The sequence below is a fragment of the Plecotus auritus genome, assembly GCF_963455305.1.
Source record: "Plecotus auritus genome assembly, chromosome: 6".
Classification (NCBI taxonomy): Eukaryota; Metazoa; Chordata; class Mammalia; order Chiroptera; family Vespertilionidae; genus Plecotus; species Plecotus auritus.
In genome coordinates, this window is record NC_137773.1 from 43143153 (window position 1) to 43161340 (window position 18188).

Sequence of the window (18188 nt, forward strand, 5' to 3'; positions counted from 1 at the left end):
GAATAAAATATTTAGTTAACATTATGTTTTCTTTATAAACTTTTAGAAATTGTGGTAAAATACACATAACATAAAATGTACCATTTTAACCATTTTAAGTGTACAGTTCACATTGTTGTACAACTTTTCAGTATCGCTTTCATAACATCACTAAATAGTTTTTATAGTTTTCCTTATCACCTCTATTTTACATAAGAATTTATATTAAGGACATATAGTGGTTTTTTAAAGATTCTTTTTGAAATAAACAATCAAGTGTTACTTAAATGTGTATATATCTAATTTATATAAACATAATTACAGAAAACTAATTAGTAGTAATAAACTACTATATTATAAAGTAGAATTTTTAAAATGCAAAGCTGTTGGGTTATATTGAAAATATTCCATACTTGTTTGCTTTGTACATTTTCTGTTTTCAAATTTAAATATAATCACATAATCTTTAATGTTATTTTAAAGTGGCTAAATTTAAGTACTTACTGTGAGAAAAACATGTTTACTTCATGGGGAAAAAAGAAACTAATACTTTTAAAAATATATTTTTATTGTTTTTTTGAGAGAGAGGAATGGGGGGAGAGAGAGAGAAAGAGAGAGAGAGAGAGAGAGAGAGAGAGAGAGAGAGAGAGAGAGAGAGATTGATCTGAGAAGAAAGCATCAATCGGCTGCCTCCTGCATGCCCCAACAGGGGATCTAGCCTGCAACCTGAGCTTGTGCCCTGACCAGGAATCAAACCAGCAACCTTTAGGTGCACAGGACGACACCCAACCAATGAGCCATGCCTGCCAGGGCAAGAAGCTAATATTTTATTACAGCAAACACAACCAGTGAGGGGACCTATTTGGCAAATGTTTGATGTAAAGAACAAAATTGGAACCCAGCTGGTGTGGCTCAGTAGTTGAGCATAGACCCATGAACCAGGAAGTCATGGTTCAATTCCCAGTCAGGGTACATGCCCAGATTGCAGGCTTGATTTGTTTTTGAACACTTAAAAAATGCTCTTTAGAATCATATGTATTCTTTTCTATTTGTTCTAAAAATTTCAGAAGGTTCCTATTTACCCATGTTTATTTTATACTTATATGTAGTATATGTATATATTACACACATAAGTATATGTATACATACGATACATATAATTTTATAAATTGAAATTTTAAATGTATTTTATCTTCTGACTTTAATTGTCTTTCGAATGTCCACTGCATGTCCTAGCCTTTACATGTCTATGGTTCTGAGGCCTTGATCTGTTTGTATCTCCTACCCTTTTTATTGCTCACTATTCTCTACCAGGAGTCTGTGTTTGCATCCTGCCTCCTTTATTCTGACTGCATCTGGTTCCCATAAATAGTCCCAGATGAAACTGAACAATCTCACCCTGTTATGCCACTACCTATATAATTCATCATTATCAGCTCTATCCAAGCTCAACATTGGCCCTTAGTATTCAGATTCTTCTCATGGGATTCAGGATTAATTGGGACCCTCTGTTTATAAGTAGTCAACTATCTCCAAAATGTTGACCTTTGTCTGCAGTTTCGTTCTTTGACTTTAGTATTAGGCTAAGGGCTATATTCCCAGATGTGTATTTCCAGAAGTGTTCAGCTCTTTGAGCCATGTAGTTATGAGACCAGATTCCCTTATATAGAATCAAAGGAAAAGTTAATATAGATAAAGGACAGGGCCTAATGGAATGCATTATGGGTTTAGAGAGAGATGAATTAAACAGAATTATCTCTGCTCTCAATTAACTTATAACCTAATAAAGGATATAGCAGAATTACATTGGAATAATAATAATAATAATAATAATAATAATAGTAATGAGTAAAACACCTGCAATGAGTGGCATAGTGTTATTGGGGTCTAAAGAATGGAGAAGATATTTTTTTTTCAGTTCAGAATTGGTTCTCTCACTGTCTACTCTGTCTGAATGCAAATAAATTTATTAAATTATTTGTCTCAAGTTCTCCATTTTAAAAATTAAATAATAATACCTATTTCATAGGCTATGCATATTAAATGAGTAACACCAATATAAAAATACACATGGTATCATATAAGTGTTAAATAATATATATATATATATATATATAAACATGTATGTAGACAGCTAAAGGTATATATAAGTATGTATGTATACATGTATATGTACCGATGTATTTCAATTTATATATAAACTAGAGGCCCAATGCACGAAATTCGTGCAAGAATAGGCCTTTGCAGCTGTGGTAGCTGCCTGGATCCCTCCCTCGCAGCCATGGCGGCTGCCTCGATCCTGCAGCTACAGCCCCGGCTTCTTCCAGAAGGTTGTCCAGAAGGACATCTGGTCTAATTAGCATATTATGCTTTTATTATTGTAGATATATGGGCTAAGTTTGATTACGAATATTGTGATTTCAGTTTTTGGCATATAAATGCTGGGCCTTTTGGTAACTTGCAAGAGGAGACAACAAATAGTCACTTGGATATATCAGTCTTGAGCCAGCAGAAAGTACTGGAGTGCACATAGAGTAATAGTAAATATTATGCAGCATTTCACATGGAATATAACCAAAAATATGTTGGGAACCAGGAACATAAGCGCCTTAGACCCGTGGTTGGCAAACTGCGGCTCGCGAGCCACATGTGTGTGGCTCTTCCACAAAATACCATGGCCTGGGCGAGTCTATTTTGAACAAGTGGCGTTAGAAGAAATTTAAGTTTAAAAAATTTGGCTCTCAAAAGAAATTTCAATCGTTGTACTGTTGGTATTTGGCTCTGTTGACTAATGAGTTTGCCGACCACTGCCTTAGACCATTTCTTCACACAGTTAAGAGGAAAGGTTCAAAAAGAGGCAAACAAACAAAAACAACAACGGAAGTTTTCATCACTCAACTCTCAGAGAAGAGGAAGTCCTTCGTCTGGGAATAGTGCTGCAGAAATGAGACTTACTCTCTAGAAAGCAGGGGCCTTCCCATTTTCTCCCTTGACCTCGTCTTCCTGACTCAAGCTGAGAGGCAGTGACTTCAGAGCTCATGCTGTCAGTAGACAAGTAGGAGGCTGGGGTTGGCGTGGGGTGCGGGGGGTTGGCTCTGTCCCCAGTAATAAAAGTGAAAAATTTTGCAGGCAGAATTCAAATGAGCGATTAGGTAAATCTTAGTAAAAGACAGAAATTTAGAACAATGTCTTTGTAAGTTTTTCCTTACAAAAGTGAAAAAAGAGAAAATAAGACCGTCATCCACATCTCCTCAGGTGACAAGGAAGTGAGGCCATGGGCAAGATTGTGCCTCTAGAGTTATCCATTCTTGAAGTGGGAGGAGAACAGGAAGTGAAGAACCCATGAGCTTATGGAGTGGGTTGTGGCAGCTAATAGGGGAGAAAGGGTACTCTGGGGATTGTTGGGTGCTTGAGAGGAGGCCCCATGTGGATAGGGGATCACCTGTCGGGCAGCTTCTCCAGCCAGAATCATCTGCTGTCACTGGTGTGCTTTTAAAACCTTCCGGAAAAATGAGACATCCTCTGGTAGGAAGAGAGTGAGATTGAACTTGCTGAATATTTTCCTGGGTAAACCATTTTCTTTCTGCTTACTAATTCAGAAAACACATCACCAACAATATTTATATAGTTTATAGACAAAGAAAGAAATCACATGTTCCTAACCAAAGGAGTTAGTCACCATTTTATGTGGTTTTCCATATATGTGTCATCAGACACTTCAGTATACCAAGAGAAAACCTCTGCTTGACAGTTACTGGGTTATTTCCTAACAAGTTGAAGCATTGTCAATTAGAGAGCAATGTGCATATCAGAAATATTAAAGTCTTCTTTAAACTCTCTGTGTAAATTTAAAAATTGTGCACTTTATAAAATCCACAAAGCTAAGTGTTCATGTGTTTACACTATTAGGCAATCATTAGGAGCAAGGGATTATTCAAAACGTTTTCTTGAATAATAGTATTAGAGCATAAAGTCAAAAGTTTTGTGGGCAGCAAACATCCTGAGAACTATGACACAGACATTTGTTAGATTAAAAATGGACCTTTGATATGGCAATTTTTCATTTTTCTTGTTTTTACAACAACTACAAGAACAATGAGTAGCATATCATACATTTTAACTCTGTGCCGGCATTATCCTAAGCTTGTTACATTCCCTCAGTACTTCTCTGGGGTAGGTTCTATTCTCATTATTCCAATTTTACAGATGAAGAGACTGAGATTCTGTGAGTAGAACACAGAGTCAGTAAAAGAAATAAAAGAGCTCTGTATCTCCTCCCATCCCTTGCCTTGATTTAGTTATCCCCTCTCTCAGTTCACCGTGTGTAACTATCCTTCCCACGACATTTCCTTTTGCCCACACAAATGCACAGGTGTCCTTCGGTTAACTTTATTTTCCAATTCAATCAGCGAGAGAATCACTGACATTATTCAGATCATTAGTTTCCATTTCCATGTTGTATATAATTAAACACACATTTAAGAGATTTAGGCCAAACACTGGCCATCAATAATACCCCTGAAGATATTTACTTTACCTTTAACATGTCCCTTGTTAGACATTCAAAATCTGTGACAAGATTATTATCTTCAGTTGATCCTCAAACTTCCAACTGCAAATAACTGGGGTGCCTGCAGTTTCTGCAGCTCATGCCTGGTGCCGTGCTCTGGCTTCTGCTTGTCCAGAGCCCAGCACAAATGAAAGTTTGAAAATTATCTTAAAAACACAACTAAAGGCAGATGCTTTGCCTTTGAGTTGGGGGACAAATAACAGAATCTCACCAAATAGGACATCTGACCTTCACCATGAGAGTCTGCCAACTTTGTGTAATACAGACAGCATATCCAAGGTTCTGGTCAATGTCGGGTTTTCACTATGTGTTGATATCAGAGCTGGGACAGGAAATAACATGAATTGCTTCACATTTATGTTAAATATTAAGTAAATGCATAAAAATGATTCCAAGTCAGCTCACTGACATAATGTTATTTCCAGAAAGTGGGAGATTACAGTTTTGAAATATAACCGGAAGCCTTTCCCCCCTCCCCATAAACAAATATCAGTTAGTACAGTGATGGGGATTGAAAGACCTCGGGCACCCAGCTGAAAATTTTGACATTAACATTGATAGTCACTGCTAGGAATACAGTTCTTAACGCTGCCTTTATTTACACTAAGTGGGCCAGCGATTCCGTGCCCCCGGGTATTCTCCAAATCTGGTTTGGGTTATTTTAATGTGATTTCAGAGAAGCCCGCCATGCCTCTTTTGTGGTGTTTTAATGATATTGTTGTGTTCTATACTGTCGAATCAGCACCTTCAAAATAGAAGAAGTTGAAACTCTGTTTCTGCAGTATCACTAGGCAAGAACTGAAATACTAGATCATAAAGTAACATAGTTTTTGTCACAAAATTTAAAATGAATACCTGTCTCTGTTCAGAAATTTAACGTGGAGCTGTTTCTAAATTCTCTCTCATAGTGTTGTCTACAGCTAAGTATTAAAGTCACTATTATTACTGTTATTTATAAACATCTGAGACTTGATTTTTTTCCCCCTCTAGGGTCCCCTGCCCTGACTGGAACTGGAACAATCAATGTCATAGTAGATGATATCAATGACAATGTCCCCACTTTTGCCAGTAAATTGTACTTCACTACGATTCCCGAAGATGCACCGACGGGAACAGACGTCCTATTGGTCAATGCCTCAGATGCGGACACATCAACCAACGCCGTCATTAGGTCAGCGCCTTTTCCTCTGTAAATTTTGATTATTTTTCTCAGTAAACATTAATCTTTGCATTAAATGAATATGATGCTCAATTTTGCCAGAAATGTCATCATATTAACACATACCTGATTGTAGTTACCTGTTGTTGAATAGCCATCTAGGCCTAGCGATGATTCAGTTAATGATTTATTTTGTTTGTTACTAATTTCCTATTTAAAAACTCACTTTGGGAAACTGGCAGTAATAAGTCTCTTCCCCCTGGCATAGATGACTGAGGTAGGTAGGAGGCCTCAATGTATTTTTTATTAAGTAAACATTAATTGAGTCGCTAGTAAGAATAACAGTGATGAACAAGACAAAGTTTTCATTTTCTTTGAGCCTGCATTGTTTTAGACAGATATACAAGTAAATTTAAAATAGGTAAGATTACTTCATATAGGGAGGACAGCCTTGAAAATAAAACAGGATGATGCACTGGAGAGTGACAAGGGACTTTTAGGTGTGAGTATTGTGGAAGGCCTGGATGTCCGGGGCTGTTGGCTAGAAGTCAGCCTGGTGTGTTTAGGGAGGTTTGTGAGTCTGGACCAGAGTGAAGAAAGGGTCAGAGAGGGAGGCAGGGGCCACATCATGTAGACCACATAAGGACTTTTAGGTCATGGTAAAGAATTGGGATTTTAAATTGTATTTTTAAGTGAGGAACTAATGATGGATTCTAATCGGGGAGCAACATACACTGATTTGTATTTGGATTGGACTGGAGGAGGCAGGATTGCAGAAAGAGGATTTAGAGAGAAACCAGTGAGACCATTTAGGTGCTAATTAACATGGGGATTCCAACAAAATGGGGATCTAGCCCATACCTGGGTATGTGCCCTGACAAGGAATGGAACCTGGAACCAGCTGGCAACCTTCTGGTGCATGGGACCTTCTAGTACATGGGATGATACTCAACTGAGCCACACCAGGCAGGGCTATTTTATTCTTAATGTTGTCTTCTTTGCACAATGTCTGCAACGTATTAGTGACGGGCACCGAAATGAATGCATTGAAGAATGATTCTAATATTTTTTAGAACTTCTGCTTTTACTCAATTTTTTCACCAATGTTTTTTTTAATTTAAATTCTTTGTTTAAAGTATTACTATGTCTCCTTTTCCCCCCATTGACCTCTCCCCACCCGGTCCCGCCCCCCTGCACATGCCCTCACCCCCCTACTGTCTGTGTTCATTGGTTGTGTTTATGTGCGTGCATACAAGTCCTTCGGTTGATTCTTACCGCCCCCGCCCCCTTTTCCACCCTCCCCTGCCTTCCCTCTGAGGTTTGAATGTCTGTTCCCCGATGTTTTTGAGAGGGTGGGTCACAACCTCACATTTTCTCCAGCCATATTTTCTTGACAACTTCTCCATCTGATTTTTCTCCATTGCTTTACCAAAAAAAGACACTATCTGAAGATTCTACTGAAATTTACCAAAAGCAGTGACTTTCTCTGAGTCTTTAGTCTCCTTTACCTATTGAAATATTTGCACTACAGGTCTGCTTTCTTTTTTTGGCATTGTTTTCCTCCTCAGTGTCTGTGTAAATGTTTCTTATTTCTCACTCTGTGTTTCTGACCATATCTTCTAATTTGCCTTCTATTTATGTATTTTTAATTTATCTTTATTGTTAAAAGTATTACATATATCCCCTCTTCCCCCCCATTGACTCCCTCCACCCTGCTCCCACCCCCTCCCCAGGCCTTCACCTCATTATTATCTATGCCCATGGGATTTGCTGTCTAGATCTCCTCTTTCTCTCTCTACAAAGTAATTTGGACATTCCTCACAGCATTTTTTTTTCAGTTCTTTTTTTCCTTTCTCTCTCTCTCTCTCTCTCTCTCTCTCTCTCTCTCTCTCAGAGAGAGAAAGAAAATCATCCATTTCCATCACTGCAATCAGACAGAACGCTATGCAGAAATGTAGACAACTTATAAATTTGTTATCTCTGACTCCATCCCAGACATCCCCACCCACATTAATAACTCTCTAGAAGACACCTCTACCTGGCATCTGTTGGCATCATAAGTGCAACACATCAGAAATTCCTAACCAATCCTGTTTCTCATCTTGGCATTCTCCTTCCTCTTAATGATGTTGCCTCACCTTCTTCATCCATGTTTGATGGCTAAGGGTCATCATTTCCCCTCTACTTAGTCAGTGGGCAAGTACTCATATTTCTCCTTTTCTAATACCTCTGACACCCATTCTTTTCTATGCATTCCTCCTGCCAAGATTCTAGTTCAGTCCATAATTACATCATGCCTGGACTATTACAATAAAAATTAACTTACTTTCCTGGCTCTGGTTTCTAATCCCTCCAATCAATATACTACACTATACTGTATAATTTTGGAGCTCTTACTATGTTAAGTTCTGAGGAATTAAACACTCCAGATGATCCCATAGGAGGATAGTTTGATATATGAGGTAATTTTTTTTATCTTGTAATGATAGTACTTTATAACAAGTATAGTTTAAGCACAGAAGGGTGGAAAGAACGGCATAGTCAGTGCGGCCTGAGGAAATCAGTAGAAGCTTCAAGTAACCGATGATTTTGGGGAAAGACAGAGAAGTGGTTTGTGTAATGCATCCTAGACAAAGACAGTAACAGGTACAAAGGCAAAGAGCTGTGCAAAAGCATGCCGTCAGAGAAGCTCTTCATAGGGTGGAGGGGTTAGGAATGGCCTTGTTTACTGAGGGAACAGTTCCCATTTCTTTCTGCATCTAATGGGAGAAACCACCTAAGTGTTTTTAGCTGGGCAATCACATGACTGGTTTCCCTTTACGAAAATTCCTCTATCAATGTAGGAGGTTATTTGGATGAAGCAAAGACTGAATCGGGGAATGGCAGGGCAATGGCAGCCATATGAACTAGCTGGGCATCTAGTGGCTCAGCTTTAACAAGGATCTACTTCCTTCCTCGGAATCCTCAACCTCCAGTTTGCTGTCTCCACATTGCGCTCTCTGCATAAACAGCCCCAGCATCCCCCCAGGCGTCTTCTGCACGGATCCCCACATATAGCCAATCCTTCAGCCTCACTGGATGGCCTTCTGCTCCTGGGAAAAGGATGTGTGCTTCCCTGGCCTTAGGGCTTTGTCCAGGTCTTTCTATATCCTAGGCCAGGGTTCTGCAAACTGCGGCTGGCAGGCCAAATTCAGCTCAGGGTCTGCTTTTGTAAATAAAGTGTTATTGGAGCATAGCCTCACCCATTCACGCACTTATTGTCTGAGGCAACTTTTGTACTAAATTGAGTATCACAACCAAGATCTTACAGCCTGCAAAGCTGAGAATATTTACTAACTGGCTCTTTACAGGGACAATCTCCTGGCCTAGAACACCTTCCTTCTCCCTCTTCAACATTATTGTAAGATGGGCAACCCCCTTAAAACGGAGCTTGAATTTACTATCCTCCAAAGAAGGCTTTATTTTAATCATTCCAGTCAAAGGTGGTCTCTGTCTTTTGAACATTTGGAACAGTGCTTCTGCGCGGTTTCTTAGCACTTAGACATACTGCCGTGGTTTGCATTTACTTTCCTATACACCTTCCTTTCATTTAGGATGTTAGCTTGAGGACAGAATTTTTGCCTACTTATCCATGTCTCTGTTAGTCCATCTACCACTTAACTAAATATATAGATGGATTGTAATAGATTACAGCAGGTCCTTGAGTAGCATCATTGCACTCAGGTTGTTTTATTAGAACATTGATAAGATATCCTGGGAACCTAACACTTGTTTGTATCAATTAGTCTGCGGTAAAATTGGTTTTGTTCTTCATTGTTTTGTCTAAAGTCAGTTTCCAAACCTATCAATGGTGTTACATGAGGACTTACTGTATATATAATATATCATTATAATTATATATGTATATATACCATGTTTATGTAAGCCTAGACTTTGAATTATTGTCATGTATCAATTATATTGACACATGCTTATCATATGAAATGACATTTAATACTGAAAACTACCAAATGAAAGGAATCCATTTTTGCCTTTATTTTTTTAAATACCAGTTCTCCAACAGTTTATCATTTCTCTAAAAAAGGATGAAAGTGCTGAAATGTGTCTTTTAAACTGTGAGCTTAACGGGAGGAACATGCACTCTGCCGGCTGCAGTGTGGGTTTTTCCTGCTGTTTCTGTGAGACACATGCTGTTGCTATGTTTTTATGAACGCAAACCAAACTACAGAAACACGTGCCTAATTCCAGCAAGGGCATTTCTTTGTTGGTCTAAAGGAGAAAGCTTTTAAAGACATCTATTTCTTTGCTACTTCCAACCTTAGAAATGATGGACCCCAGCCAATTTCTGAACCTTCAAGCTTCGGAACTTCTTCCCTAGCGGATCTCTCAGGAATATATGCAGATAGCTTTCCTCTCCAGAAAGAAGAGAGAAGCTATTCTCAGTGGAAAATCCTGTCTGTTAACCAATCTGGTTAGCATCAAAATATCCATGGAGATGTCCTACTTCTCCCGACAACAAGAAAGCAGAGCAGCATGGCCATGGGAGGAAAGAAAAATGAGAGAATTAGTAACTAGGAATGTCTCTGTGTAAATAATCAGTTCTTTAGTTGTTCTGGATAGTCAATGTGTATCAAATACAGTGTTTTCATCTTGAAAGAGCAGCCCTCAACTGCTCTTCTCTGGGACATTATGGCACACAGCAGAAAAATAATTTTTTAGATTCATTTAACAGATGTTCATCTGTGATGCTGGCCATTAACCACGCTATTAGAGCAATGCCCTGATTTATGCTTTCTGGCTCATATATTTAAAACACGATGGTCTTCTGGGTACATTTTGGGGTCTTGCGTGATTTAAGAAGCCCACAAAGCTTGCGAGGACCTGCTTGACGTCATTGGACATCTCACAATAAAGAGTGTCAGTGTGATATTCACATAAAATTTGAAAGATTTGTCTTCCAGCTGTATTTTTTTCATTGTTGTGTGATCTGACTTGTAATGTATTTGGTTACATTTCTTCCTCAGTTTTTAAATTACAGTAAACAGGTGCTACAATATTGTACCTAGAAGGAACCTGCCATCTCTGCTCTCTGCTTTAGTTATAGGATCATCGGTGGAAACTCTCAGTTCACCATCAACCCATCCACAGGACAGATCATCACCAGTGCACTGCTGGACAGGGAGACAAGAGAAAATTATACATTAGTGGTAGTTTCCAGTGATGCTGGGTCCCCGGGGCCTCTCTCCAGTTCCACCAGTGTGCTGGTCACCGTGACTGATGTCAATGACAATCCACCAAGATTTCAACATCACCCATATGTCACACACATCCCATCGCCTACTCTTCCAGGTAATAACATGATGCATTGGACATGTTCTATAAAACACATTTCTTTCATTTTTACATGTATAGCTTTGATATAGCCTATGCTTGCAAGTCCTCTGAAATTCAAATTGTTTTGCCTAACAAAACCAAAGGAACATTGAATCTCACAAATTAATTCTTTCTTCATCAACCAATTGTGTTTGAGAGTTTATAATTGCCATATCTTTCTTAGTACTATTTCTTAATATGACTTGAATATTATTAGGTGATTAAAATAAATATGACTTGTAGTCAGGTAAGGTTCTGCCTGGAGATGTAATTTGTAAATTCCCTGAGAGGAGGGACAGGTCTCTCTTTTTTTCATGCCATATCCCAGTGCCTGAAACATTATCTGGAATTGATAGGAATTCAGCTATATTCATGGGTAGAAAATGAATATTTTACTTCAATGCTTCATAGGTAGATTTTTAAATGTTTAATGAATGAATAATTCTAATTAATTCTTATCATTAATATCATTTTACTCCAGTTTTGAGGGATGCAGATTTATTTGTTAGTACATTTATGGAGCCATTAATGAACCACTTTCATGCTGACAGCATGTATTTATTATTCTGCATCTCTTTCAAATTTCGTTTGGTTGCATTTGCTTTTTTTGCAAAGAATGGCATACTCTCTTCAGAACCGCACAAATCATCTGCCATCTGCAGTTTCTGAGATGAGTTTTCAAACGAGAATAAACACAACTAAAGACCACAATTCATTTAATCTTCCTTGCTTTAAAATATTTTTAATTAGAAGAAAAAAATAAATGGATCCAGGATTCCTCCTCTCAGTGATCTTTGATCTTCTATGCACTTGAGAATGTCTAATTAATACCAATTGAAGGTATAATATCCATTAAATTTTGCCAACTTTCTATCAAAAGGAAATGTTGATATCAAAGTCATAGGTCCATGCTGAAGGCCTTTAGCTGAAATGATGCTGGCAGACATGACTCTAATCACATCCAGTATTCGGTGATGCAACATCGGATCTCCTACGCAAAGTGAGGAACACGCCAGCATCTTTTCCTCATTAGACATAATTAATCAGGATCACTGGCCCTTTTTTTTTTTTTTTATAAAAGACTTTTCAGTTTTGTCACAAACTCTTTGGTAGGGCTGGGAGTGCAGGTTTGGGAAAGTTTCTGAATGAGAATATCAAAAACATGTCCTTCTGGCAGCTCCCCTGCATATTTCTACTACAATCTGTTTTGTTGGCACTCATCCCAAGCACTGACTTTTGGAATCCACATTGGGTCCATTCTTTCTCAGTGCTTATTTCTTACTACTTTATAATTGTTTGAGTCGACTTATAGATTTATATGTATATCTATGCTTACGTTTTGTCTCCATGGCATAGTAGCTCATAGGTAAAAGAATTTTACTATGAAGCAATAGGCATAAGGAATCAACAGTGATTTTTTTAAGCATATTATTTTTGTGGACATCATTACATATATGGTAATTGAGAATGTTTTAAGACATAAAAGAGCAATTATCTTTTACATGGGGTAGCAGCACAGCTGTTAGCACAGCGCACGTTACAATCATGTGGGCTGGAAGTTGTATGATGTGCAGATTTATCTCCCAGGAACTATAATTCAGAAGGATTAGCCATTGCTCTTCCTTGTGCTCCTCTCAAAGGCATAGTGCAGAATATTAAATCCAGTAGACCACATGGGCTTTAGTTAGGAAATGGCAGGTCAGTCCCTGAAGGCTATTGTTAAGTAGATTTGATTTTGCAACTTCCCGGACAATAGAGGAGGTACCGTCCTCCCCTAGGAATTGTGAGAAATAAAATTACATCAGGTAGAAATATAGTGTTTTATATGCATTAACCTACTACCTGATGTTCTGTTTGGGTACCCTGTGATTCTCACTGCATCCTCCCTCATTCATAGGTGCCTTCGTCTTTGCGGTTACAGTTACAGACGCTGATATTGGACCCAATTCTGAACTGCATTATTCTCTGTCGGGTAGAAACTCTGAGAAATTTCACATTGACCCGCTGCGGGGAGCTATCATGGCAGCCGGGCCATTGAACGGAGCTTCAGAAGTGACATTCTCTGTCCATGTGAAAGACGGTGGCTCATTTCCAAAGACAGATTCTACAACAGTGACTGTTAGGTTCGTGAACAAGGCGGATTTCCCCAAAGTCAGAGCCAAAGAACAAACTTTCATGTTTCCTGAGAACCAGCCAGTCGGCACTCAGGTCACCACTGTTACGGGGTCCTCCCTGAGAGGAGAACCTTTGTCTTATTATATCGCAAGTGGGAATCTTGGCAGCACATTCCAGATTGATCAGTTAACAGGGCAGGTGTCCATTAGTCGGCCTCTGGATTTTGAAAAGATGCAAAAATATGTTGTATGGATAGAGGCCAGAGATGGAGGTTTCCCTCCTTTCTCCTCTTATGAAAAACTCGACATAGCTGTATTAGATGTCAACGATAATGCCCCGATTTTTAAGGAAGATCCATTTGTATCTGAAATATTGGAAAATCTTTCTCCTCGAAAAATACTTACTGTCTCAGCAACGGACAAGGACAGTGGACCCAATGGACAGTTAGATTATGATATTGTTAATGGCAACAAAGAACACAGTTTCAGCATCGATCATGCCACTGGTGAAATCAAAAGCATTCGGCCTCTAGACAGGGAAAAGGTATCTCAGTATGTGCTCACCATAAAGTCCTCAGACAAAGGCTCCCCTTCTCAGAGCAGCTCAGTCAAAGTCATCATTCACATTTTAGATGAAAATGATAATGCCCCGAGGTTTTCTCAGATCTTTAGTGCTCATGTTTCTGAAAACTCCCCATTAGGATACACGGTTACACGTGTCACGACTTCTGATGAAGATACTGGTGTAAATGCAATCAGTAGATATTCTATAATGGACACAAGCCTTCCATTTACCATTAATCCCAGCACAGGGGATATTGTCATTAGTAGACCTTTAAATAGAGAAGATACAGACCGTTACAGAATTCGAGTTTCTGCACATGATTCTGGGTGGACTGTAAGTACAGATGTCACAATATTTGTGACAGATGTCAATGACAATGCTCCGAGATTTAGCAGACCGTCCTATTATTTAGATTGCCCCGAACTTGCTGAAATCAGCTCCAAAGTGACTCAGGTGTCTGCAACCGATCCTGACGAGGGGTCAAATGGACAAGTGGTTTATTTTATAAAATCTCAGTCAGAGTATTTCAGGATTAATGCCACCACAGGAGAGATTTTCAATAAACAGATCTTAAAATACCAAAATGTCAGTGGCTTCAGTAACGTGAACATCAACAGACACAGTTTTATAGTGACATCTTCAGATCGAGGTAATCCTTCCCTACTCAGTGAGACAACCGTTACCATCAACATAGTGGATAGTAATGACAATGCACCCCAATTTCTTAAAAGTAAATATTTTACTCCAGTCACCAAAAACGTGAAAGTTGGTACAAAGTTAATCAAAGTTACTGCAGTAGACGATAAAGATTTCGGATTGAATTCCGAAGTGGAGTATTTCGTTTCCAGTGAAAATCATTTGGGGAAATTTAAGTTGGACAATAATACAGGGTGGATTTCAGTAGCATCTTCCCTCATCTCTGACTTGAATCAAAACTTTTTGATCACTGTTACTGCAAAGGATAAAGGAAACCCTCCACTTTCATCCCAAGCAATGGTTCAAATCATTGTCACTGAGGAAAACTACCATACTCCAGAATTCTCTCAAAGCCACATGAGTGCCACCATCCCGGAAAGCCACAGTGTTGGGGCCGTTGTCAGAACGGTTTCTGCAAGAGATAGAGACGCAGCGATGAATGGCCTGATTAGATACAGCATTTCTTCCGGAAATGAAGAGGGCATTTTTGCCATCAATTCCTCCACAGGTGTATTGACACTAGCCAAAGCTCTTGATTACGAGCTCTGCCAGAAACATGAAATGACTATTAGTGCTACTGATGGTGGGTGGGTTACAAGGACGGGTTACTGCAGTGTGACTGTCAATGTGCTCGATGTGAATGACAATTCTCCAGTGTTTCTCCCTGAGGAATATTTCCCCACTGTTTTGGAAAATGCCCCAAGCGGGACCACCGTTATCCATCTAAATGCAACAGATGCTGACTCTGGCACTAACGCTGTGATTGCATACACTGTACAGTCATCTGACAGTGACCTCTTTGTCATTGACCCCAACACAGGCGTCCTCACCACTCAAGGCTTCTTGGATTTTGAAACCAAGCAGAGCTACCACCTTACTGTGAAAGCTTTCAATGTCCCCGATGAAGAAAGGTGCAGTTTTGCCACAGTTAATGTACAATTAAAAGGGACAAATGAATATGTACCTCGTTTTGTTTCCAAACTCTACTATTTTGAAATCTCAGAAGCAGCTCCTAGAGGTACGATTGTTGGAGAAGTGTTTGCCAGTGACCGGGATTTGGGCGTTGACGGGGAGGTACATTATTTGATTTTTGGAAACAGTAGGAAGAAGGGTTTCCAGATCAATAAGAAGACTGGACAGATTTATGTTTCTGGACTTCTTGACAGAGAAAAAGAAGAAAGGGTATCTTTGAAGGTATTGGCCAAGAATTTTGGCAGCATTAGGGGTGCAGACATAGATGAGGTCACTGTGAATATCACTGTGCTCGATGCCAATGACCCACCCATTTTCAGTCTAAACATCTATAGTGTTCAGATCAGCGAAGGGGTTCCGACAGGAACTCACGTGACCTTTGTCAGTGCCTTTGACTCAGACTCGGTCCCCAGCTGGAGCAGGTTCTCTTACTTTATCGGGTCAGGGAATGAAAATGGTGCCTTTTCCATCAACCCGCAGACAGGACAGATCACTGTAACTGCAGAATTGGATCGAGAAACCCTCCCCATCTATAATCTGACTGTGTTGGCTGTTGATTCGGGGACACCCTCCGCTACAGGAAGTGCCTCTCTCTTAGTCACCCTGGAAGACATAAACGACAATGGGCCAATGCTGACCATCAGCGAAGGAGAAGTTATGGAAAACAAACGCCCAGGCACTCTGGTGATGACCCTTCAGTCCACCGACCCTGACCTCCCTCCCAATCAAGGCCCCTTTACCTATTACTTGCTGAGCACGGGTCCTGCCACCAACTATTTTAGTCTGAACACCGCTGGTGTGCTGAGCACCACCAGAGAGATCGACCGAGAGCAGATTGCAGACTTCTATCTGTCAGTGGTCACTAGGGATTCTGGTGTGCCTCAGATGTCTTCCACAGGGACTGTGCACATCACCGTGATAGACCAAAATGACAATCCTTCCCAGTCTCGGACGGTGGAGATATTTGTTAATTACTATGGCAACGTGTTTCCTGGTGGGCTTTTGGGTTCTGTGAAGCCACAGGATCCCGATGTGTTGGACACCTTCCACTGCTCCCTGACCTCAGGGGTGACGAGCCTCTTCAGTGTGCCCAGGGGCACTTGTGATCTGCATTCCCAGCCAAGGTCCACCGATGGCACGTTCGATCTGACCGTCCTCAGCAGTGATGGGGTTCACAGCACAGTCACCAGCAACATCCGTGTTTTCTTTGCTGGCTTTTCCAACGCCACCATAGACAGCAGCATCCTCCTGCGGCTCAGTGTCCCAACAGTGAAGGACTTCTTGACCAACCACTACCTTCACTTCCTGCGCATCGCCGGTTCTCAGCTCACAGGCCTGGGGACCGCCGTGCAGCTCTATGGGGCCTACGAAGAGAACAACAGGACATTTCTCTTCGCAGCTGTGAAGCGGGGCCATAATCAGTACGTGAATCCCAGTGGTGTGGCCACCTTCTTCGAAAGCATCAAAGAGATCCTTCTCCGGCAGAGTGGGGTGAAGGTGGAATCTGTGGATCATGACTCGTGTACCCACGGGCCATGCCAGAACGGGGGGAGCTGCATCCGAAGACTGGCGGTGAGCCCCATGGTCAAGAGCCATGAGAGCCTTCCGGTCATCATCGTGGCCAACGAGCCTTTGCAGCCGTTCCTGTGCAAGTGTCTGCCGGGTTATGCTGGGAGCTGGTGTGAAATAGACATAGATGAGTGTCTTCCATCTCCTTGCCACAATGGCGGGACCTGCCACAATTTGGTGGGAGGATTTTCATGCAGCTGCCCAGACGGCTTCACAGGGAGGGCCTGCGAGCGAGATATCAATGAGTGCCTGCCTAGTCCTTGTAAGAATGGTGCCGTCTGCCAGAATTTCCCAGGAAGCTTCAACTGTGTCTGCAAAACTGGATACACAGGCAAGTAATGTTTGGCTCTTTTCACTAAGACTTTAGCCATGTCAGGTAAGGTACAATAGAAGGTAAGGAATGTTTTTCTTTTTTCATTTTTAAGTGATTTTTTTACTTAAATGGGTATAAGCATTGAAAATGTTTTCAGCATTTCCCTTTGGCCAGGTACTGTTCTAAGCCTTTGATCTGTACTTATTTTATTTACTTCTGATAAGAAACCTATGCAGTAGGGCTAATTATTTTTTATGGACAAGAAGACTGAAGTAGAGAGACGTTAAGTCTGTTTTCTAAGGTGACTCAGTGAATTTGTTATAGAGTTGGGACCTAAGTGAATTCCAGAGTTTCATCTGACCTTCACTTTCCCCATCTGTAAAATGGGAATGATCAGGCTTATTCATCTCTTAGGGTTGTTGTAATAAGTTAAAATAGTGTTTGTAAAACACCTAGCACCCAATCCACCCAGTAAGTAGCAGTGACAATAAGTAGTATTCGTAGAGGTGTTAGTGTAATAGTGATGGCAATAGCGGTGAGCCACAGAATCACTAAGACGAGAAACCTCAGTGGCACAAGGTAAGTGTGAGTCTTACCAGAGTTGTAGTCTTAGGATCATGACTAATAGGGCTATATACATGTTATGAGTTCAGGATTTCTAAAGAAAAAAAAAAAAAAACCTACACTCCTCCACCCCTCCTTTACCCTCACCCCTCTAACTTCCCCCCTCACCCCATCTCAAAAAAGTTGCTTCTTCTACTGGGAATTTAACAATAAAGATTGGTACTTGTCCCATTTTAGTGTAACAGACTCCTTCACACTAAGACTTAGAGTGAGTTTCCACATAGCCTGAGCATAGAGAAAGTGCGAATGCATTT

At 40.3% G+C, this 18188-nt stretch overlaps 1 protein-coding gene across 1 annotated transcript in view; it reads left to right on the plus strand.

Moving 5' to 3' along the window:
• FAT4 (FAT atypical cadherin 4) overlaps positions 1-18188 on the plus strand; it is a gene marked incomplete at its 5' end in the record, with an annotated part of 156664 nt that overhangs the window by 108774 nt on the left and 29702 nt on the right. The window contains 3 exons of the mRNA XM_080672212.1: positions 5540-5720; positions 10807-11057; positions 12979-17328. Coding sequence (XP_080528338.1) covers positions 5540-5720; positions 10807-11057; positions 12979-17328 — 4782 coding nt within the window. The remainder of the gene's footprint in view (positions 1-5539; positions 5721-10806; positions 11058-12978; positions 17329-18188) is intronic.